Below are 24196 nucleotides of genomic sequence, written 5' to 3'. Positions count from 1 at the left end.
TAAGTCGGTGTGGTTTAAAATATGCAGCGTCACCAGAAGCCACAAATGATTACTAGACATTCTGATTTTACTTCAGCTTTCAGTCAGGGCCATGTGGTAGAATGATTTCTGGGGAATTATTGGGCCATTCATTCCTAAGTTTTGTGGAAGAATCATCTATGAAGCCAGTAGAAATACATAGTACCTAGGACATAGTAGGCAACCCAAAGTCTGTATCTCTAATTGTGTGTGCAGCTTATATGAAATCAAATATAACCAAGTATAACCTTTAAAATTCATAATTTCACTGTCTTTAAGTTTGGACCAGAGATTCTCAAGGGACCCTGTGTGGGAGTCCCTAAGGCTCTTTGAAGAGGTGTGTTCAGTCAAAACTATTTCGTAATATTAAGGCATTTTCTTTTTCACTCTCAGTCTGTTATGCATGTACAGTTGAGTTTTCTAGAGGCTAATTAGCATGTTATCACAACAGATTGAATGTAGAAGCAGATCCAAGAATCTAGCTGTTTTCCATTCAACTAGGTATTAAAGAGATTTACAGAAATGTAAAACAGTGCCATTCTCACTAAAGTTGTTTTATTTTGGAAAATATATTTTTCAAAAAATATTATTTATGTTAACTTAGGATTTATTTATTATTTAAAAGTGAATAAACTAATGTTTGGAAATTCTTAATTTTAGTTTCTGATTTGGTAAATATCAAATATACCCCATATAAACAAAAGTTCTTTGGGGTCCTCAAAGACTGTAGAGGGATCCTGAGACCAAAATCTTTGAGCACCACTTAACTTAGATTAATTGTATCACATGTTATTAAAGAAAATCTTGATATGGAAGTAAAAATCTAGAGCATATTAAAAGATTTAAAAATTAAATGATGCATTTTTATTACTTACTAAATATTTTTCTTTTGAATTGTGCAAGCAGGAGACTGGAACCTACTGAACGACCTCTTCAGATTGTTTATGATTACTTATCCAGGCTGGGCTATGACGATCCTGTGCGCATACAGGAGGAGGCAACAAATCCTGACCTTGGCTGTATGCTTCGATTTTATGGTGGTAAGAATTTATCAGTGGCTTTGTGAATATGTGAACTGCTTTTCAGTTGATCATTTTGCGCCTCTTTCTGTTTTCAGCTTTTAAAATGCATTTTATCAATAGCTGTTTTTAAGCCAATTAACTAATGTAGTTAAAAAAACAACAACAAAAACAAGAGGGGGGATGGTTAAGGGAAGACTTAGAAGTGTTAGCGAAAAATATCTTCCTTTTTTATTTTTACTCTTTTTGTTCTAGTGTTTTGTTGACTTATTAAAATTATTTTATATCTCTGCCAGAATCTCAATCAAATCATACTTTCATATCAGTTATATTTTCAAGTTCCTGTAAAGCCAATGAACTTTTGGATAGTTCAAGAATTTGAGAAGTAGCTGGTCATTATCACATATGACTTAACATTTGATGAATGCACCTGTGCAATGTGTATATTGTTGTATTTAGTGGGCTTTAAATTTAGGATTTTTTACTTTTCTCTTTGGTGCATTTTCCCCCTGACCAACTTTTTCACCTGATCACCTCAATAATAAAGTTAGATTTACTAAAATCAGGTATTTTCTGAATATTACTTTCCAAATATACATAGTCTACTAATACCACTACTGAGTACCATTTATTGAGTGCTTATTGTGTACTTTTATGCTTATGACTTATCTCATTTAATCATTACAACTGCCATATGCATTAGAAACTAATAGCTCGTTTTAAAGATGAAGAAGCTGAGACAGAAAGGTTAAATAACTTGTTCAAGGTCATACAATTAGTAAGTGACAGAGCCATTTAACACCTAATAGTTTTGAATTAATATGACCCACTTATCAAACAGTTGAACTCAAAACAGATTCCCTGCTCTCATTCCTCAAATTATTGATTTATTCTTTGTATACTTATTGACACAACTCTTCTGAGGTAATGTTACAAGCCAGATTTATTAAGTGCACGTCACAAAAATTTTATTTATAATTTTTCATCACAACAGTATTTTGTGACATGTTGTTCCTTAAAAGTTGATTTTGTTTTATTTCCATTAATTTTTCTTTGCTAGTTTATGGAAGGAAAATAGTTGCTAGGTTGAAGTAAAATCTGAGGAAAAACACCTTTTAAGAATAATTTGAGGAGCACAACCCATCTATCACTCTAAAATGCGGTTTTTAAGAAAGCAACTTTGAATAGTAACATGCTCCTTATCTGATTGTGGTTGAATGTGAGTTCTTCATTATATGTTTTGCATTCTGAGATGAAAGTTGAGCCATAAAGTGCTTGCAAGTTCCTTTTTAACCACTGGGATTGCATTTGCATTGCTATATCACACAGTTGTTTGCACTGATTCCATTAATTTTTCTACCATCATCTGATAAATTATAGCATTCCCAGGATCTTATACCTTTAAGAGGATATGTCCAGTAGAGTCCAAAAGAGTACCAGTTTGTAGTATTTAACTATATTTCGTGTGTGTGTGTGTGGGGGGTCTTTAACAGAGAACATTTCTAAAAGTGAGTTCTATTAATTTAGAGAAGCTAGTATAATTTGAGTAAGAAAATTATGTTTGGGAAAGAGGTTTATAAAACAAATTATTTTTGAAAATAGGCAATATATGTATATGGCACCAAAAACAAAAGATAAAAACATATCTGTAGATAAGTGTATTATTATCTATTGGCTATATTACAAATTGCCTTAAAATGATAATAAATATTATCTCATACACTTTTAATATGGCTCACTCATATAGCTGTTGGTAGAAAGCCTCAGTTCCTGCTCTGGAGAAGAGCTTCAGCTTTTGACAGGACATCTCAATTCCTTGCTGTGTGTACCGTTCTATAGGACTGCCTGAGTGTCTTCATGATATGGCAGCTAGCTACCCCAGTGATGAGACAGACAGGACTGACACACACACACACACACACTGCTTCTGTGTTTTTTTATGACTAGCTTTATAAGTCACCAGTTACTATCATTTTCACCACTTTATGTTTATTAGAAGTGAGTCACCAAATATACCTCACACTGTAGAGAGGAGAATTAGGCCTCACCTCTTGAAGAGAGGAGTACCAAAGAATTTGCAGACGTATCTTAAAACCATCACAAAAAGTGTGGTTCCCTCTTATCTTGCTCCTCTAACCACCCAGTTTCTGAACCCAGAAACAACCACTCTTAACTGGAAACAAAGATATTCTTAAAGAATTTTCTTTGAAGCAAATAGCTTAGTAATCAGCTTTAAATATTTCATGTGTAGAATCTGTGGTGAATTAGTTTAGTTAGAATGTAGTGTTAATGAGGTCAGGGTCAGAAGGGCCTAAGTTCAAACCAGTTAACGTTGCTGTGGTTGCTTTGCTGAATATAAAAGGCACCTGGTACTCCAAGCAGCCGTTATGCAAATGCTAGTTATCAGTCTTGCTGGAGAGGGAATGCTGGGGGAAAAGTGAGTGAATGACTGGCTCAGTGCAAATTCATGATGTAAAAGCTGTGGAAATAACATATTTGATTAAAAATGAGTGGGTAGCATGATCAATTATGGAGATTTAAGAGTTAAGCACAGGGGCCGGCTCAGTGGCTCAGGCGGTTAGAGCTCCATGCTCCTAACTCCGAAGGCTGCCGGTTCAATTCCCACATGGGCCAGTGGGCTCTCAACCACAAGGTTGCCAGTTCAACTCCTCGAGTCCCGCAAGGGATGGTTGGCTCCGCCCCCTGCAACTAAGATTGAACACGGCACCTTGAGCTGAGCTGCCTCCTGGATGGCTCAGTTGGTTGGAGCGCGGGCGCTCAACCACAAGATTGCCAGTTCAATTCCTCGAGTCCCGCTCCTGGATGGCTCAGTTGGTTGGAGCGCGGGCGCTCAACCACAAGATTGCCAGTTCAATTCCTCGAGTCCCGCTCCTGGATGGCTCAGTTGGTTGGAGCGCGGGCGCTCAACCACAAGATTGCCAGTTCAATTCCTCGAGTCCCGCAAGGGATGGTGGGCAGCGCCCCCTGCAACTAGCAACAGCAACTGGACCTGGAGCTGAGCTGTGCCCTCCACAACTAAGACTGAAAGGACAACAACTTGACTTGGAAAAAAAGCCTGGAAGTACACACTGTTTCCCAATTAAAAAAAAAAAAAAAGAGTTAAGCACATTAACCAGTTCCTTATTTGTTTATTTGCTGATGAAGTTGTAGTTCTAGGACTGTATAGCTCAGGTAGCATAACTCCCAGCTTGAACATTTCTTTCTGTACCATATTCTTTGCATACATTTGTTTTAGTCCAAAGAATATAAATACAAACAAAAGAAGCCAGATACAAAAGAATCACATAGTATGTTTCCATTCATTTAAAGTTCAAAAAAAAGCAAAACTCTCAGCCATATGGTATAGAGATATGTGGCAGTACTGCTCTCTCTCCATCAAAATCTGTTCTTTCCTTCTTCGATAATAATAGAATTGTAGTTGGGCAGATGACTGCCCAGCTCACCTCATTTCCTAGTCTTTCTTGCAGTTAGGCGTGCATATGTGGCAAAATTTTCTTCAATGGTATGGGGGGGAATTGTTGTGTGCCCGTACATCTGGTTCCTAAAGCTTCCCATGCATACTACTTAGTGCTCTTTTCCTCTTCCATGGGCCAGGATGGCAATCTTCAGAGCAGGATGGCAAGTAGAATTTTTGTGTGAATACATGTATGTATTTTAAATTTTAAGTAAATATTCATAAATTGCACAGGTGGGCAATACCAGTGTACACTTTTATCAATATAATTTGAGAGTACTCATTTTCTTACACCTTTGCTAATATCAGGTATTGCTGTGAAAATTAATCTTTGCCTCAAATTGCAAAAAAAACTCTCATGTTAATTTGCATAGTTTATTTTATTTTTATTTATTTATTTATTTATATAAATTTTATTGAGGAATTTTGGGGGACAGTGGGTTTCTCTAGGACCCATCAGCTCCAATAAGTCATTGTCCTTCAATCTAGTTGTGGAGGGCGCAGCTCAGCTCCAAGTCCAGTTGCTGTTCTCAGTCTTTAGTTGCAGGGGGCGCAGCCCACCATCCCATGCAGGGAATTGAACCGGCAACCTTGTTGTTGAGAGCTCGCGCTCTAACCAACTGAGCCATCCGGCTGCCCCTAATTTGCATATTTTAAATTTCATTGTTAAACTACAGGAGTAATATATTTAAAAACATTCCTTTTACTTTTATGTATTGTGCATTTCTTAGTTTGATTTTATATGCGTATTTCACATTGGAAATTATTGTGTCTATACGTTTTTCCTTTTTAAATTTTTTATATTTAATTACACAAGTAAAACACGTAGTTTAATTATGGTGTCTTAAACTCATAATCAGACACCTCCTAAGCCCATTCACTGCTTACTAGATAACAACTACTATCAATTTGGTGTACTCGTATACCTGTTCAGAATTTTCTTTTATTTCTAGCAATATGTAATTGTAGAAATATAAAAGGTATTGTTTGTTATTGGTCTTCATGTTTTTTTCACCCAAAAATATGTTTTGGAGAATTTTCCTTAGCTGTTGTCTATATGTGTTTCAAGTTGTATAGTATTGAATATCATGTTACGTATTAATATTTATAGTTTATGTAAGTAACCATTTCCCAAGTGGTGGACATTTACATTATTTCCAGGTTTTGACTATTACAGACAGCATTGTAGTAAAAGTGCCTTTTTATGCACTATGTTTCTTCAGAGTAGATTTCTAAACATGAAATTATTGGGTCGTAGGATATTTACATTTAAAATATTAATAGTTACTATTGCAGAACAAATTGATATCCCATTAGTGTATCAGATTACTTCTTTGCCCACAACATCTCCTTTTAATATTATTAGCATTTAAAATTTTTGCTAATCTGATGAAAAAATGATCTCAGTGTTTTAATATTTGTTTCCCTGATTACTGGTATGGTTGAATATTGTTTCTTAATTTCATTGGACTTTTAGATTTCTTCTCCTTTGAATTACTCATTGGTATTTCGGTGCAAATTGCTGTTGTCTTTCTTTATATTGATCTAAAAGACTTCTGTATGTATTCTAAATATACATCCTTTGGATACTATGTCTGTGGCAAACTTTTCCCCCATACTGTAACTTGTCTTTTAATTTTGTTTACTGTTTTTGTTTTTTTTCTAAAGATTTTATTGGGGAAGGGGAACAGGACTTTATTGGGGAACAGGGTGTACTTCAAGGACTTTTTTTTTTTTCCCAAGTCAAGTTGTTGTCCTTTCAGTCTTAGTTGTGGAGGGCGCAGCTCAGCTCCAGGTCCAGTTGCCATTTCTAGTTGCAGGGGGCACAGCCCACCATCCCTTGCGGCTGTCGAACCAGTAACCTGTGGTTGAGAGGATGCGCTCCAACCAGCTGAGCCATCCGGGAGCTCAGCGGCCGCTCAGCTCAAGGTGCTGAGTTCAATCTCAGTTGCAGGGGGCGGAGCCCACCATCCCTTGCGGGGCTCGAGAAGTTGAACTGGCAGCCTTGTGGTTGAGAACCCACTGGCCCATGTAGGAATCGAACCGGCAACCTTGGGAGTTAGGAGCACGGAGCTCCAACTGCCTGAGCCTCCGGCCCGGCCCCTTGTTTACTGTTTTTATTGTGCAGAAATTTTATTTAGTCAGATTAAGTCAGTCTTTTCCTTTAATGCATTTATATTCCTTCCCTATCCTGGGTTATAAATACATTCTGTATTTTTCCCCAGTACTTACATATTTGTAAAATATGATACGAGGTTGGGTTCTAACTTTACTTTTTTCTCTATGGATCGCCACTTGTCCCAAAAACATTTATGGAATAGTTCATTCTTTGCCTATAAATTTGAAACATCACATTATTAAGTTCCCATACAGCCAGGGGTCTATTTGGACTCTATCTTATTACATTGGCTGGTATTAATACCAAAACTATTTTAATTACTGCGCCCCATATGATATATTTTGATAGCTGACAGGGAAATTCCCTGTCAGTGTTCTTCTCTGAAAAATGAGGGAGCTCTCTAGAATCAGTGAAGTATTTGTGAAGAAGTCGTTTTTAGGTTGGTTCTTTAAAAATTGACAGAATTTCAGTAAGCAGAAAGGTAAAGAAGAACATGGGATGAGAGATTAGATATTTCAGTGTATGTTCTGTGAATTACAGATAATTTGAGTCCAGATTGTTCTGGGCCTTGAGTGCAATATCAGGAGTTTAGCCTTCAGTGGCAAATGGTAGTAGGAAATAATGGGATCCAAGTGAGCCAGAGAAAAAGGAATCTGGCAACAGTGTGGGTAATAATTCAGGGGTGGATTAATGGGGTCTGAACTGAGGATCAGGAAGAAATGAGAGACTTTTTGAAGCAGTGATCAGTAAGAATTGATGGTTGATTAAAAAAGGGAGTTGAAGAAGAGAACATAAAAATTGAAGCTGACTTTTTGAGATTTTGAGTCTGAGTGACTTTGGGAGAATGACAGGACTTGAGTTGTGAGAAGGAGCTGGTTTGCAGGGATGGTGATGATTTGGTTTTAGGCCTGTTTAATTTTAAGTGATGGTAAGTATTTAGTTGGCGATGTCTGCCAGATTGTTGGAAATGTGGAACTAAAGCTTAGGAAATATAGGTCTGGGAGTCAGATACATGGGGATGTTAAGCTGTGGAAGTTGTTAAGATATCTTGGAAAGAATATATACTTATATTTAGGAAAAGAAGGAAGCTTAAGGCAGAATTTTCATTGTAATAGCGAGAGCATTTGTATTGTACCCTTACTATGTGCTGAGCACTTTCTGAAGTGCTGACTACTCTACATACCCCTTTGCATGTGATCCTTACACACCTGTAGGTAGATGTTCTTATTCCACAGAGGCTGTAACTTGCCCTAGTCAAATATAATAGCAGAGCTAGGAAGCAGATAAATCTGTCTGGTTCTAAATTTCATCCTTTTAACTTCTAAGATACTCCACCATTTAGTTGCTGGAGAAAGAGTTTATACGTGTATGAAGAATCCATAAAATGTGAGAACTGGGAAGGACTAGGGATCATCTAATTCAACTCTTTGGTCTTGGGAAACTGAAGCCTAAACATATAAGAAGACTTATTTGGGGTCATGAAACCAGATGGTGGAATTGCTTAGCCACCACTAGTTCTCACAGTTTTCTGTGGAAATACTGCAAATAGCAGAAGTTTTTTGTGTTGGGGGGGCAGGAGGGAGGGAACTATCGAAAGTTTGAAATTTGTTTTGAGGTTTCCTATTTTATTCTTTAAATATAATAAATATTTCATTTTTACCCCCCCAGTATATCAGCCAATATTTAATTGTTTAATTTTTTATTTTGAGCTAGCTTTAGATTTCAGAGCAGTTGGAAAGATAGTACAGAGTTCCTGTACACCCTTTATTCAGTCACTTGAATTGTTGCTCCTGTGTAAATAGTGCTTCATTTTTCTCTGGCTTCTTTCATAATTTTTTCTTTGTCTTTAATTTTCAGCAGTTTCATTATGAATGGTCTGGGCTTGAATTTCTTTGGGTTTATCCTGTTTGGAGTTCACTGAACTTCTTGAATCTGTAAGTTTGTCTTTCACTTGTGAAGTTTTCATCTGTTATTTCTTCAAATAATTTTTCCGCGTTGCACTCTTTCTTCTCTCTCTCTGGTTCTATCCTTTAGTTCAGTTTTCAGAATTTTTGACATGCTTTTTAGGATTACATTCACGCTTGTGTACCTCAAGGTTGAGCTCAGGAGTTCATAGAGAACTTTATGAGGTCATTTTCCAGAGCTCCTTCCTCTCTGTAATATCCTGGGGCTTTATTTAATCTACCCTATTGGGTACTTTCCACAGTTACACCCACACTCCATGGCCCAGTGGCAGAAAACAGAAAATGCAAGCAGGTTTCACCCCTCTCTCTTGGGACTGCAGATCTTCCAATCAGAGAGGGAACTTCACCCCCCTCAGAATTTCAAGTTTCTGTGTCCCCCACTCTTGTGGCCACTCCTGGGGCTGGAACTTGAGAAAATGAAGAAAAGTGGTCAAGGGGCCGGCACGGTGGCTCAGGCGGTTAGAGCTCCATGCTCCTAACTCCGAAGGCTGCCGGTTCGATTCCCACATGGGCCGGTGGGCTCTCAACCACAAGGTTGTCAGTTCATTTCCTCGAGTCCCGCAAGGGATGGTGGGCTCTGCCCCCTGCAACTAAGATTGAACATGGCACCTTGAGCTGAGCTGCCACTGAGCTCCCGGATGGCTCAGTTGTTTGGAGTGCATCCTCTCAACCACAAGGTTGCCAGTTCAATTCCTCGACTCCCACAAGGGATGGTGGGCAGCGCCCCCTGCAACTAAGATTGAACACGGCACCTTGAGCTGAGCTACCGCTGAGCTCCCGGATGGCTCAGTTGGTTGGAGCGCATCCTGTCAACCACAAGGTTTCCGGTTCGACTCCCGCAAGGGATGGTGGGCTGTGCCCCCTGCAACTAGCAACGGCAACTGGACCTGGAGCTGAGCTGCGCCCTCCACAACTAAGACTGAAAGGACAACAACTTGAAGCTGAATGGCACCCTCCACAACTAAGATTGAAAGGACAACAACTTGACTTGGAAAAAAGTCCTGGAAATACACACTGTTCCCCAATAAAGTCCTGTTCCCCTTCCCCAATAAAATCTTTTAAAAAAAAAAGTGGGCAAAATGAGCAATTTCCCCCACTTTCTCTGAGTGTTAGGAGACCTCTTTCCTAAGATAGACCTGTCCTCAAGACAGAACTTGAGGGCTACTCCTAGAGCTCTCTGTCCACACCAATGCGCTCTCTTGAGTCCTGGCTGGGGAATATGAGAGGAAGAGAAAAACTAACCACTGGTTAGGTCGTATTTCAAATTCTGTTTTTCTTCCCTAATCTGCCTGCTACTATTTACTTTTCAGGGTCCTCATATAACTGCTCTGTGTATTCCATCTAAGTTTTATAAGTGCATTCAGTGGGAGAAGATAGGGTCGAGTGTGCTTTTTCTATCTTACTCAGAGCCAGAATCTTAATGGTATGTTGTAATTAAAAGAAGTAGTTCATTTTAATATAGTCCAACTTAACACTTTTCCTTTATTATTTTCTAGAAGCTTTATTGTTTTGCCTTTCAGTTTCTATTCACAGTCTATTTGGATGACTTCATTTTTCATTCTTTCTCTGTTTGTTTTGAGTATCATCATGATCTCATGGGCTTGTATATATTTGTTACAATTCATTACAGACATTGTTCTTTTTGATGCTCGATTTGTTCCATCTCAGTTAGTGGGGAACTCTTTCCATTTGGCTTCTACCCATATGTCCTTCCAACATGACTCCAGTAGTCTTTGATAGCAGTCTGGATTTTCCATTAAGTTCTTGCACAACAAAATGTCCTAAACTGTTCTTTTCATTGTCTGACTCAGAGTAGGAATAGATCATTTTTTAAGGGCTCCTGGTTCATATTCATGAAAAATGATATTTAGAGATTATAGAGGTAGTCATTGCTATAGAGTTGCCCTTGATTCTCTTTTTATAATTTTTTTAATTACAAAAGCAATCCATTTTCTTTATAGAACATTTGAAAGTATAAATATACATGATATTAAAATTATTTCTAATTTTCCACTAATAATTTTGGCTTTTGAGATTGGAAATCTAGTTCTTAATTAGAACTAGTAGACATTCCAAATACTTATTCTTATCCTCATTCTATTTTTTATCACTTTCAGAAGATCAGAGACTTGAGGCATTCTGGATATCTACAAACACTCCAAAATTAATAATAAAACAGCATGTTATTAATATTTCTTACATAAATAACTTCTAAAACAAAATTGAATGTTCCCTTCTCAGAGTGGTGGTGGATAGATTTAGTTTTCTATGTAATAAAATATATAAAGACATAAGGCCAAGAAAAAAGGGACTCAATGAATTACACATCAATTGATTTAACATCTGTTTCATGTAAACTTTAAAGGAGACTGTTAAGCAATTAAGAAGCATGGTAAACTATAAGAAGTCCTATTTTTATATAATTTAGCCAACTTTGTTTTAGGTGATGCTGTTAAACAGGATGGGGACTATAGAAACAATGGCAGGTTTGGGGAAAAGAATGAGATTAAAAATAAAACAGCTTTATTGAGATAGAACTCACCATAAAATTCACCTTTTAAAAATTGTACAATTCAGTGCTTTTTAATATCTGCAGAGAGTTGTGCTACCATTACCACTATTAATTTTAGAATGTTTTCACCACCATAAAACGAGACCTCATATCGATGAGTAGTCATTCCCCGTTCCCCACTCCCATAGCACCTGGCAACTACGAATCTCCTTTCTGTCTTTATAGATTTGCCTATTCTAAATAATTCGTAAACATGGAATCATATATATACTTGGCTTTTTGTAGCTGGCTTCTTTTATTTAACAGAATGTTTTCAAGGTTTATTCATGTTGTAGCCCGCATCAGCACTTCATGTATTTTTATGGCTGAATGATATTCCGTTGTATGGACAGACCGCATTTTGTTTATGCATTCATCAGTTGATGGACATTTGGATTGTTTCTACTTTTTGGCTATTATAAAAGCTACTATGAACATACGTGTACAAGTTTTTGTGTAGATATATATTTTCAGTTCTCTTGGATCTAGACATAGTGGAATTATTGGATTATGTGATAACTCTATATTTAATCTTTTGAGGAACTGTCAGACTGTTTTCCAAAGTGGCTGTACCATATATAATCCCACTAGCAGTGTATGAGGGTTCCAAATTCTTTACATCCTTACCAACACTTGTTTATCTTTTTTGATTATAGTCGTCCCAGTGGGTATAAACTGGTATCTTATTGTGGTTTTGATCTGCATTTATCTAATAAGTAATGAAGTTGAGCATCTTTTCATGTGCTTGTTGGCCTTTGGCATATCTTCTTTGGAGAAATAGCTATGCAAATCCTTTGCCCATTATTTAATGGAATTATCTTTTTATTGCTGAATTGTAACAGTTCTTTATTTATTCTGGATACAAATCCCTTATCAGATATATGATTTGCCAATAGTCTTTCCTATTTTGTGAGTCATCTTTTCATTTTCTTGATGGTATCTGTTGAACTACAATAGTTTTTATTAATGAAGTCCAGTTTATATATATATATATTTTTGTCACTTGTGTTTTTTGTGTCAATATCTAAGAAACCATTGCCTAATCTATGGTCACAAAATTTATTCCTATGTTTTCTTGTAAAAATTTTGTAGTTTTATTTTTTACATTTAGGTGTATGATCCATTTTGAGTTAATTTTTGTCTATGATGTGACGTTAGGCATCCAATTCTTTCTTTTGCATGTAGATATCCAGTTGTCCCAGCACCATTTGTTGATAGGACTATTTTCTCCCCATTGAGTTATCTTGGCGCTCTTGTAAAAATCAGTTGTCCATAAATGTAGGGATTTATTTGCGAATTCTCAATTCTATTCCATTATCTATGTCTATTCTTATGTCACTACTTCATGTGCCAACTCTTGGTAGTGAGTTTTGAAATTGGGGAATGTGAGTTCTTTTTCAAGATTTTTTGGCTATTCTGAGTCCATTACATTTCTATATGAATTTTATGATCAATTTGTCAATGTCTGCCATGAAGGCAGCTGAAATTTTAATAGGAATTGCACTGAATCTATAAATCAATTTGGGGAGTTTCGCCGTCTTAACAATATTAAGTCTTCCAACCCGTGAACACTGGATATCTTTCCATTTATTTAGGTCTTCTTTCATTGCTTTCAACTACATTTTGTAGTTTTCACTGTAAAAGTTTTGCATTACCTTCATTTTATTCTTTTTGATGTTACTGTAAATGCAATTGATTTCTTAATTTCACTTTTGGATTGTTTATGCCTATTGTATAGAAATACTCTTGATTTTTAAAAAAATCTGTATCCTGCAATCTTGCTGAACTCATTTATTAGTTATAATAGTCCTTTTTGTGACTTACTTAGGATTTTCTGTATACAAGATCATACCATTTGCAAATATAGTTTTACTTCTTTCTTTCCAGTCTGATACTGGTTTGGTTTTAAATTTGTAAATTTGAGGTGAATGGGGACATCTGTTGGACATGTCTAGCAAGCAATTGGATATATGAGATCAGAACTAAGGGAAGATTGGGGTAGGAGACAGAAATGTGAAGGCCCTTATCAACCTCTGAATCATGCAGTTTGGGTTGGGGGTGGAAGTCAGATTGAAGTAAACTGAGTAAATAGGTGAAGTAACAGATAACTAATACAGAAACACAAATAAGAAGAAAAGAGCCTTAAAAGGGTAAATTTATGGAGTTTCTCAAATACGGTTGTGGTCCTTCTGCATTTAAATTACCTGGGATAATTGTTAAAAATACATTTTCCTGTGTTCCATCCCAGGCTCTCTGAATTAGACTCTCTGTGGGTGGGTCTTGGTATTCTGCATTTTAAATTAACTCAGATAATTCTTGTACACACAGGAATTGGATAATCACTGAACTAAAGGATTTCTCCAGTTGAGCTAAGAGGGAATAGGAGAAAACTTGAGAGCTTTTGTAGCTCTGATAGAAACAATAAGGAAGGTGGAGTTGGAAGAGTGAGAAGAGAGAAGAATCAAACTCCCTGAGGAAGGTGGAATTTAGAATATAGATGAAAGGACTGGCCTAGAATAGGAGAAATGGCTCTCCCATATATCTAGTGTTAACATACAAAGTTGAAAAGCTTTGAAGTAATCTAGCCCATTTCCTCATGTTATATATGGAAACACATAGTTAACAGGGCAAAGTGATGCCAAAAGTTCAATTATGTAATAATCAATTATGTAAATATTGAGTACAGCCCAGTTTTCTCAACTCCCAGTTTGTTGCTGTTTGCACCATCTCATACTATTGCTGCTCCTGTTCATTTCTGTGTAGAGTTAAGTTACTTGTCTGTTTTTGTGTGCTTTAACCAAGAACATCTCTTCTGTCATAATGTGTTGTTTTGTTCACTATATCTCAGTCTATAAATATTTCCGTTGGGGAGGAGGAGCTAAAAGAAAGAGAAGCTCTTACATGCACATTTAACTTCTGCCCCCATGATTGAGATATAGATTGAAATATCAGCCATAAGTTTTTTCTTACAAGGAGCAGAAAGATGGGATTGTGTATAGAGTACTCCCATAGTTATTAATTTCTTCCTTCCAGAATAGACTAATCACGACAATAGTGGCTGTCATTTATTCCATGCCTTTTATACCTAAAACTATGCTTAGTACTTTACATTCATTATCTTAATTTTTTATAAGAACCCCTGAAGGTAGGTAGTACTATTAAGATCCAAATTGTATAAAAGAGGATAGTCAAGCTCAGCAAGATTCAGTGGTTCAAAGAAACAAAGTAAGGGGGAGAACAAGGATTCAAACGCAGGTTTGTGTGACTGGCTCCCAAGCTCCTGATCTTAACCACTTTACCATACTGCCTTTCTGTGTGTATATATGGGAGATACAGCTGTTGGAAGAAGGGTTAACAACGGCATCCAAAATAAAATCTTGCTCTCTAGACCAAAATTCACAGTACTCCCATTATATAACTTCAGTAATGGGTAACATTTTAGGACTGAGATCTTATTTTATAATACTTATGTTGCTTAAATCTGTAAACAAGGTTGCTAAAATTTGACACATTGTACTTTCTTTTCCCTTTGTGTTTTTATCCTCCTTTAATGATGGCTTCTGAAATACTGTTTTTGTTTCAGAAAAACCATGCCACATGGATCATCTGGATCGAATCCTTCTCTCTGGTGTCTATAATGTGCGCAAGGGGAAGACCCAGCTGCATAAGTGGGCCGAACGCCTAGTTGTTCTCTGTGGCACCTGCCTCATCGTTTCCTCAGTGAAGGATTGTCAAACTGGAAAGATGCACATTTTGCCTCTGGTTGGGGGAAAGGTAAGGCTCACAAAGATGAATTATTCTTCATTTGACCATCTTAATTGAAAAAAATAACATATATTTTTCATAGCTTTTTTCACATCTTTTTAAAGAAGCCAATATGAACATCATTAGTGATGACATCACAAAGTTTATTTTCTAGTATTCTTAGGTTTGAATGAAAGAAACTGACTCAGGCTAATTTAAGTATAAAACAGGGTTATTTACATCATAGACTCTGGGAAGGCCAAAGGATATCCATGCCCTAATTCTGCTGCAGAAACCTTTGTTTGAAGATACTCCTGTCTCCACTGGATGCTGTTGCTGGTAACACCAAGAATAGGCAGAGGATACTAACACTAGAAGCTGCTTTTGGAAACTAGAAGTGGCTACCATTATCCATCACCAATATAGATTCTTTCCATGTTTTTCTTTTCCCCCATTAGACTAAAATTCAGAGTCTGGGGTGGTCCGAAGCCCCTTTCCAGCAGCCATTTCTTGCATCTGTACTAGAGAATTCCCCATCATAGGAAAGGAGATCAGTTGCAAGTCAGTCAAACAGAATGACAGATGACTGGAAACAGATATGTTAATATTTATATGAAGCTACATATAACTTTATTTATTTTGAATCTTAAATATCACTAAATAGTCTGAATTTAAGAGAACCTCCAGACAAAATGACTATGAATTCATGCCTTGAGACATCCAGTCTGATCCAGATACACAATATAGCAATATAGATAAAATACATATATTAAAAAGATAAATATATAAAAAGACATAGTTGAGGCGTGGCCAGTTAGCTCAGTTGGTTAGAGTACGGTGCTGGTAGCACCAAAGTTGCTGGTTCAATCCCCACGTGGGCCACTGTGAGCTGTGCCCTCCTTAAAAAAAAAAAAAAAAAAAAGACATAGTTGCATTTAGGAATATAGAATAGAAATTTAAGTGATGCGTAGGTCTGAATCTGGGGGCCTACTGTATTCTGTGTCTGAAAGGTTGTGACAGCCCAAGAGTTTAGCTCCTGTAAGTATTTGGGTCTAAAAGTGCTTTGCTTATGATGAGGGACCTGGCTTAATGAGTGACTGTATATAACTCCAGTATCAGCCATGAGGCAGGAACCCACCACTACCAATATGAGACCTGGTTCTGGTCTTAGGAGCTGAAGGAAGGACACAGTGAAGAAAGTACGTAAAATTTCTCCAAAGGGAGAAAGTGAGTGAGTGCAAGATTGAGGAGTTGGTGGGGATGAAGCGGAGACAGGGCAAGAAAAAAAGGAAAAATGAACCTTCCATTCAGGTAATTCTTGTCTATTCTTTCTCTTCCCTCACTAATAGAAGAGAATTTTGTGCAGGGTGGCAGTATGACCAAGATCAAAAACTGTATTTCTCCTACCTCCTTTGCAGCTAGTGATGGCTAAAAGTTTCCACGTGGGACTTTTGGGAAAGCCCTTTAAAATGGACAGACATGGATGGCTTGTTGACCCTTTGCCCTTCTTTTTCTTCCCTTATGGAACATAGTCGCTCAGTATTGGAGGTAGAACAGTCATATGATGATTGGTAACAGCAGCATATGCTAAGTGTGGTCATCTATAAAATAGAAGGCACTTGGGTCTCTGGTGGGATTATGGAGCTGCTGTACTAGTTATGGACTCACTCTGTTTTTTTTTGTTGTTGTTGTTGTTTTTAACATTTTATTGGGGAAGGGCAACAGGACTTTATTGGGGAACAGTGTGTACTTCCAGGACTTTTTTCCAAGTCAAGTTGTTGTCCTTTCAATCTTAGTTGTGGAAGGTGCTGTTCAGCTTCAAGTTGTTGTCCTTTCAGTCTTAGTTGTGGAGGGCGTAGCTCAGCTCCAGGTCCAGTTGCTGTTGCTAGTTGCAGGGGGCACAGCCCACCATCCCTTGTGGGAGTCGAACCGGAAACCTTGTGGTTGAGAGGATGCGCTCCAACCAACTGAGCCATCCGGGAGCTCAGCGGTAGCTCAGCTCAAGGTGCCGTGTTCAATCTTAGTTGCAGGGGTGCTGCCCAGCATCCCTTGCGGGACTCGAGGAATTGAACTGGCAACCTTGTGGTTGAGAGCCCACTGGCCCATGTGGGAATTGAACCAGCAGCCTTTGGAGTTAGGAGCACGGAGCTCTAACTGCCTGAGCCACCGTGCCTGCCCCTCACTCTGTTTTTTTAAGCCACTGTTTTACAGCTGAATATAATTAACTGATATACTGTAGAATTTTACAGATTTAAAAAAAATATATAAAAGAGCCTTTAAGGGAGATGCTGGAGTACATTAATAGGAGTTTCAGAGAAGAGACTAGAGAAGAACAGAGAAGAATATCTGCAGAAATAATGGTTGAAATTTTTCTAGAAGTAAAGACAAATTATGTTCAGATTGAAAGTACACTGGGTATTATGTAGGATAAATAAAAATAAATCTACACTTAGATACATAGCCAAACATGAAGGACAAGGAGCAAATCATAAAATTTTCCAGAGAGAAAAGGATTACCTACAAAGAATTGATAACTTTTTTTTTTCATCAGCAATATGTACTGGAAGACTATTTACAAAATTGCTGAAAGAAAATAAATGTCAACATATGTTTTATAGCCAGCCGAGTTATCTTATAAGAGTCATGGCAAAATAAAATATTTTCACACAAAGACTGATGAGCTGACATATTCTCACTGAAATAACTACTGAAGGATGTACTTCTAAAAAAACAACCGCCTGCCAAAAAGAAAAAGCAAAAGAAAAAAATAGAACAACAAAGGAAAGTAAATTGAAAGGGAAGGTATGAGATATAAGAAACAGTGAGTATAGACATTTATAAAATGTGGTAAATTTACTATTGATTATAAAAAGTTTAAAATTTTATTATGTTTTAAATATAAATTTAAACTACTAGAGCTTAAACTTACCAGGAACAAGATGTGGTAGTGTGTTCAATAAGTAAAGTGTGATACATTCTTGGGATAAGAGGATAGAAACACCAAATAACTTTAAACATTAGTAGAAAAATTGTCAAGTGTGAATTTAAAATCTTTGAGGATAACCACTGAAAGTAAAGGGAGAATATATTCTGTAATGCTGAAAGAAGGCAGGAAAAGAGTTATGAAAAAGCGAAATAATTAGCATGGTAAATTATCACAAACAAATCCAAATATATCAGTAATCACAATAACTGTGATTGTCAGATTGTTATTTATTGTTTTATTTGTATTTTTTAGGCATATTGTTATTTAAACCTTACTAGTTACTATTTATAAGAGATACACCTAAAACTTAGAAGGTTGAACGTGAAATGATGGAAAAATTACACTAGTCACATAACAATCAAAAGAAAATTGGTATGGTTATATTAACATCATACAAAACATTTATATGAAAGTTTATATGCAACAAAAGACTGTGTCCAGAATATATAAAGAACTTTTACAACACTGTGATAAAAAGACAAATAACCTAATAAAAAATTGGGCTAAAGATTTGAACAGACTCTTTACCAAAGAAGATATACGGATGGCAAATAAACATATGAAAAGATTCTCAACACCATTAGTCATTGGAGAAACGCAATTAAAATTACAATGAGGTGTTTACACACCACTAGAATGTCTAAAATCAAAAGACTGCAAAGATGGGGAGCAACTGGAACACGCTTGCATCATTGGTGGGAGTGCAGTCACTTTGGAAACCTTTATTTTAGTTTCTTAAAAGTTAAACACGCTTATCAGATTACCCAGCAGTTCTCCTAGGTATTGACAAATGAGCAAAAATCTTTACAAAGACTTTAAGTGAATGCTTATAGCAGCTTTATTCACAATTGCCCCGAACTGGAAACAACCCAAATGTTCATTGACTGGTGACTTGATAAACAGATTTGGTATATCCATACATGGGATACTATTGAGCAATAAAAAGGAATGAATGGATACATACAAGAACAAGGATGAATCTCACAAGCACTATTCTAGGTGAAAGGTCAAGTACAAAAGTCCTTTTTGTATGATTCCATTTATGTGAAATTCTAAAAAAGACCAAAAAAAACTGTAGTGATAGAAAAATATTACTATTGCCAGGGTGTGGAGGGGAGGGGATTGATTACAAAAGGGCACAAGGGAACTTGGGAGTGGGGGGTGAGTATAGATATATTCATTTATAAAAACTCATCAAACTGTGCACTTAGAGTCAGTGAATTATTTTAAATCCACAAATTTAATGTCAAGTATACCTCAATAAAACCTACCTCCCGAAAAAGACTGATGCAGAAGCACTAGTAGGGATAAAGAAGCTCACTACAGAATGATGAAAGGAACATTTTACCATGAATATTTAGTAATTCTGAAGTTGTACGTATTTTACCATGTAGTCTCAACATATATAATGCAAAAATTAACATAATTACTCAGAGAAGTTGACAAATGAACTTCAGTGGAAGATTTACAAACCTTTTCCAGTGCTAGACATTATATGACTCTATTTTTCTGTATCAACATCAATAATAAATATTTAAAAGGAAAGATTATTCTAAAATAATATCTATTCTTCATTTCAGGAACACCCTTTATTTTGACACAGACTCAATTCAATTGCAGCGATCTATTAGTAAGCAAAAGGGTCATGTTGGTGAGCATCACAATTGAAAGTTGTGAATATTATTAAATTCATTGGATCTTTTTAATATGATTCTTTTTTCCTTAAAGTATTTTGTATTTCTGCCACTTGATTCAATCTTTGCTTGGCACCAGAAACCTAATGATTTACGAGCATAACTTAGAAGTTCCAGCTGTAATGCTAGATTAAGATTTAGTAACTATGTATACCAAAGTGAGATGTCAAACAGGTGTAAATGGCTCCGTAACTATAAAAAGACTTCATCCTCATCAAAGCTGTATGGGTTGGGTTGTTAGATTTGGAGAATTTCTTTGAAGAAAGCTGTTGTTGTGCTGTGATTCCCTACCACCCCCTCAAATGGGAATGGGAGGTTTCTGCCTCTTTCCTCAAGCCTGGTGAAAGAGGTTTCAACAGGACTCAAGAGAGCTTGATATAGGTCTCCTGCAGTAAGGGGGCCATAGTGGACTGGTGTCCTGCCTTCTGACCAGGAAGTCTTGAGGACAAGAGATGGGCTCCCTAGCAGCTTTGGTGACAGAGCAGAGCCTAGCTCATGCATTGGGATCATTGTGTACTCCTCAGGTTTGTTAGTTTGTGACTCAGGTGGAATTGAAAGAGAGTGAGAGCCATTGGGTGGGTGGGTGGATTCTCTTAGAACATGTTCAGTAGGGCCACCTGGAGGGGCAGACAGCCTTCACTAGACCACAGGCTGAAAATGGACCACCAGATTGCTTCGGGTCTGAGGAAGAAATGGTCAGTTGCTGGAATAGCATGCATTAGCCAGGTAAAGAGATCTGTAAGTGAGAAGCCGTCATTGGGTGGATTGGCGTGAGGGGTATCCAAAGAACCCTCAGAAGGATCCACTGAAATCTGCTTTAAAATCCCCTTCGAAATCTGCTAGGCTGAGTGTGTGAAATCAGCTTACAACTCTGCTAGTCTCTAATAACCTTTGGGCTTATATCTTCCTGTCCTTCCTCCCTCTCTACTTAAACTCGGGAGGGAGTCAGAAATGGCATCTAGCCCACCTGGTAAGTAAGAAAGGAGGTGAGTCTAATAGACCAGGGCACCCCCTTGCAGGTAGGCAGCTACCTCCATTATGGCCCAGTGTTGGTTGGAAAGGGCTGGAGCAGTCTAACCTTTGAGGTGGAAACTTTGCCTTGTATCACGTGGGCCTGTTCTGGAGACTGAAACTCTTTCTGTTCTGAAGCACAGGACAAATTCTAGTAGCACAGGGACTTGTACTTGCTGCTGTGTCCGGAAGGCTCCTCCCCTAGAAGACTTCCACTCCTTGCTGCCTGACCCGTCCCCTGAAGGTCTTTGTTCACATGTTACCTCCTGGGCTGCCCTATTCATCATTCACACCACCCACCCTGTTCCCCTCCAAGCCCTTACCCTGCTTTATTTTTCTTTATATTACTCGTTTATATATTATATTATGCTACATCATGTCACAGTTTTGGTGTTAGAGTGTTAGTCCCCTCTCAAATATAAACACCATTGAGAGCAGGGGCTTTGTTTTTTATTTACCCTGCTGTGTCCCCAGCACTCCAAATAGTAGAATGCATTCATTCAACAAATAAATTATCAAATTGAAGCCATTCATGACTTAAAGAGTAATAAATAAATTTACTTACAATTATGTCCTGTGAGTCCTACTCCTTCAACATACTTGTTACATAAGTATTCTTTTGCTTTTTCTAAACAGCTTTATTAAGATATAATTAGTATACCATTCAATTTACCCATTTAAAGTGTACAATTCAATGGCTTTTAGTATATTCACAGAGTTGTGCAACTATCAACCACAATCAATTTTAGAATATTTTCATTGACCCTGAAAAAAAAACCCCATACTCCTTAGCTGCCATTTCCCCAATTTCCCCCCATCCCTAGTCACCTACTAATCTACTTTCTATTTCTACAGAGTTGCTGATTCTGGACATTTCATATAAATGGAATTCTGTAGTATATGGTTATTTATGACGAGCTTCTTTCACTTAGCATAATGTTTTCAAGGTTCATTCTTGTTGTAGTATGTATCAATATTTTATTCCTGTTTATGGTTGAAGAATAGTCTATTACATGGCTAGACCACATTTTGTTTATATATTTACCTGTTGATGGACATTTAGGTTGTTTCCACCCTTTGGCTGTTATGAATAATGTTGCTGTACATTTTTGTGTGGATATATGTTCAGTTCTCTTGGGTCTATATCTAGTAGTGGAATTGCGGGCTCACGTGGTTACTGTGTTTAACCTTTTGAGGAACTGCCAGACTATTTCCTAAAGTGACTGCACCATTTTACATTCCCACCAGCAGTGTATGAGGGTTCCAGTGTCTCCACATCCTTCCTATACTTGTTAACCAACACTTATTATCTGTGTTTTTTATTTTAACCGTCCTAGTGGATGTGACATGGTATCTCATGGTTTTGATTTGCATTTATCTAATTAATGACATTTTGTGTGCTTATTGGCATTTCATGTGCTTATGGCATTTCTCTTAGCTTTTTTTGGAGAAATACCTATTCAAATCCTTTGCCTATTTTTAAGAATTCAGTTATTGTCCTTTGCTTTTTGACTAAGATTTTTTTTTTGGTTTTTGTTCTGGTTTTCTTTCCTCCTCTTTAGGTAGAAGAAGTGAAGCGACGGCAGTACTCTCTTGCATTCAGCTCAGCTGGAGCCCAAGCTCAGACCTATCATGTCAGCTTTGAGACTTTGGCTGAGTACCAGAGATGGCAACGGCAGGCGTCCAAGGTGAGAAGCTGCCAAACGTCATGATGTGGGGATGAGAATGTAGAAGCCCAACAGAAATGGATTTTGAAACTAACTCCCAAAAGAACAAATTATAATTCTTACTCATTTTATTCTAGGTCTTTCTAGTATATAATGAATGAAACATGGAATTCCACCAGGTTCTTATTATTTATATTTGCATAATATTAAATGCTTTCAAAAGTGTTTTCAGGTGCATTTACCTCTACTATCTCTGTGAGGAGGGTAGAGCCTTGAAGGAATGAGATTCAAATGACTTCCTCGACCACAGTAGGAGCCATTCCCTAACTGGTAGCCTAATGCTTCCTGGTCTGTATATATTTAGAAAAGCTTTGATGAATGACCAGATTTGAACTTACTGATGGGACATTATTATTCCTCATCACAAACCATTATTCCTGTATACTGAGGGTGATTAGCTTTTCTGCATAATTTCTGCTTTTTTATCTTGGAACAATGAAATGCTCTAAAATTGTATTGCAGTTTCCAAATTCTCTTGTTCTCTTAGCTATCTTCACAGAATTTTAACACATTTTTCTTTGTGAAGCTAAATAGTTGCATGAAGGATTTTTCAGTATAATGACCTGTCATCAAAACATGACTGACTTTTCCAGTGATATTTTGTTGGTTTTTTCTAAGACTCATTTTCTGAACCCATGTTTTATTAGCATATTATTATAGAATTATAAACCTTGTTTTGATTTTATTGAATTTTCAGTACTTGTGGTGGTAATAAAATCTGCTTGGAATAAAACTAGTTTCAATTTTTAGTAGCTATTCCATTCTTCTGCTCTGAGAAGTTCATATTTTTTGAGCATCTTTTGTATGCTAAGCAGTGTGCTGTTTGCTTGGTTATTTAATTTTATCCTCACAACATATGAAACTGCACTAGTAAATAGCAGAGCCCATGTGGCTATAGAAGGCCATGTCTCCCAATATCACACTGCTTTTCAAAGTTTTGTAGTTATTTTGAATCATCTTAACTTTACTTATAGTATGAACTGTTAGTTTCCCATCTTAATGATTTTTTTTTTTTATCCTTTGCTTATAGATACTTCACTGCATACCTTTGGGTTTTCCTAGAAGCTTATGGTTTTGGGGGAGAGTAAAAATTAACTTGTTTTTATAACGGAATAATTGGATCTCATTACCTTTTTTTCCCTCAGATCTTCTTAGCCTGTGCGTTTTTGTGTAAATGCCATTTCACACTCTGCTGGGTGAGAGTGTACAGTCCTGGCTGAGATGACTCTTCTCTTTGACCTCATTCAGGTGGTGTCCCAGCGCATCAGTACTGTTGATCTGTCATGTTACAGCCTTGAGGAGGTTCCTGAGCATCTCTTCTACAGTCAAGATATCACCTACCTCAACCTGCGCCACAACTTCATGCAATTAGAAAGACCAGGGGGCCTTGACACTCTCTATAAGTATGTGGAGAATAGGTTTCTGGACTAACGTCTTAAAACTGAATCATCATCAATATCTTATTGCTTTATACTGGAAGTGAGCATGCTCACGATCACCTATATATTCGAAAATTTCCCCACCATTTTGAAGAGGAAGTAAAAGTTTTTATTTACATAATTTTTCCACTCTCCTTTCTCCCTCTATAAAATAGAAGATAGGTGCAAAATTTCTGTTACGGAGGCAACACTGAGCTGCCATTGATCTGGACAATCTTTTTATATAAGTTATTGACAGCGATGCATGTTCTGTAGCCACAGTAAATTGAGAGATTCAGTTTATGGAAGTTTTTGAATCAAAGTATCAAGCATAAATGATGGAAATAGGGCTTTTATCTTTCTTTTGTACCTGCTACTGTGACCTCTTGAATCTTTTATTAGCTATGAAACCTCTTCTAGTAGAGAAACCATTCCACTCCTAAGGGACTATGACCCATATATTTTTCTAT

The 24196-nt window shown here is 37.1% G+C and overlaps 1 protein-coding gene across 2 annotated transcripts in view; it reads left to right on the top strand.

The window, feature by feature from the left end:
- The window catches only part of PHLPP2 (PH domain and leucine rich repeat protein phosphatase 2), a 66371-nt gene that overhangs the window by 16542 nt on the left and 25633 nt on the right, over nt 1–24196 (top strand). For both annotated transcript variants that reach the window (XM_074314625.1, XM_019757390.2), the window contains exons 3-6: nt 925–1058; nt 14730–14920; nt 22144–22269; nt 23557–23711. In XM_074314625.1, the coding sequence (XP_074170726.1) occupies nt 925–1058; nt 14730–14920; nt 22144–22269; nt 23557–23711 (606 nt within the window). The remainder of the gene's footprint in view (nt 1–924; nt 1059–14729; nt 14921–22143; nt 22270–23556; nt 23712–24196) is intronic.

This window comes from Rhinolophus sinicus, linkage group LG11 (assembly GCF_036562045.2).
Source record: "Rhinolophus sinicus isolate RSC01 linkage group LG11, ASM3656204v1, whole genome shotgun sequence".
Classification (NCBI taxonomy): domain Eukaryota; kingdom Metazoa; phylum Chordata; class Mammalia; order Chiroptera; family Rhinolophidae; genus Rhinolophus; species Rhinolophus sinicus.
Note: the sequence above shows the minus strand (reverse complement) of the source record. Positions and strands in the feature narration are given on the sequence as shown.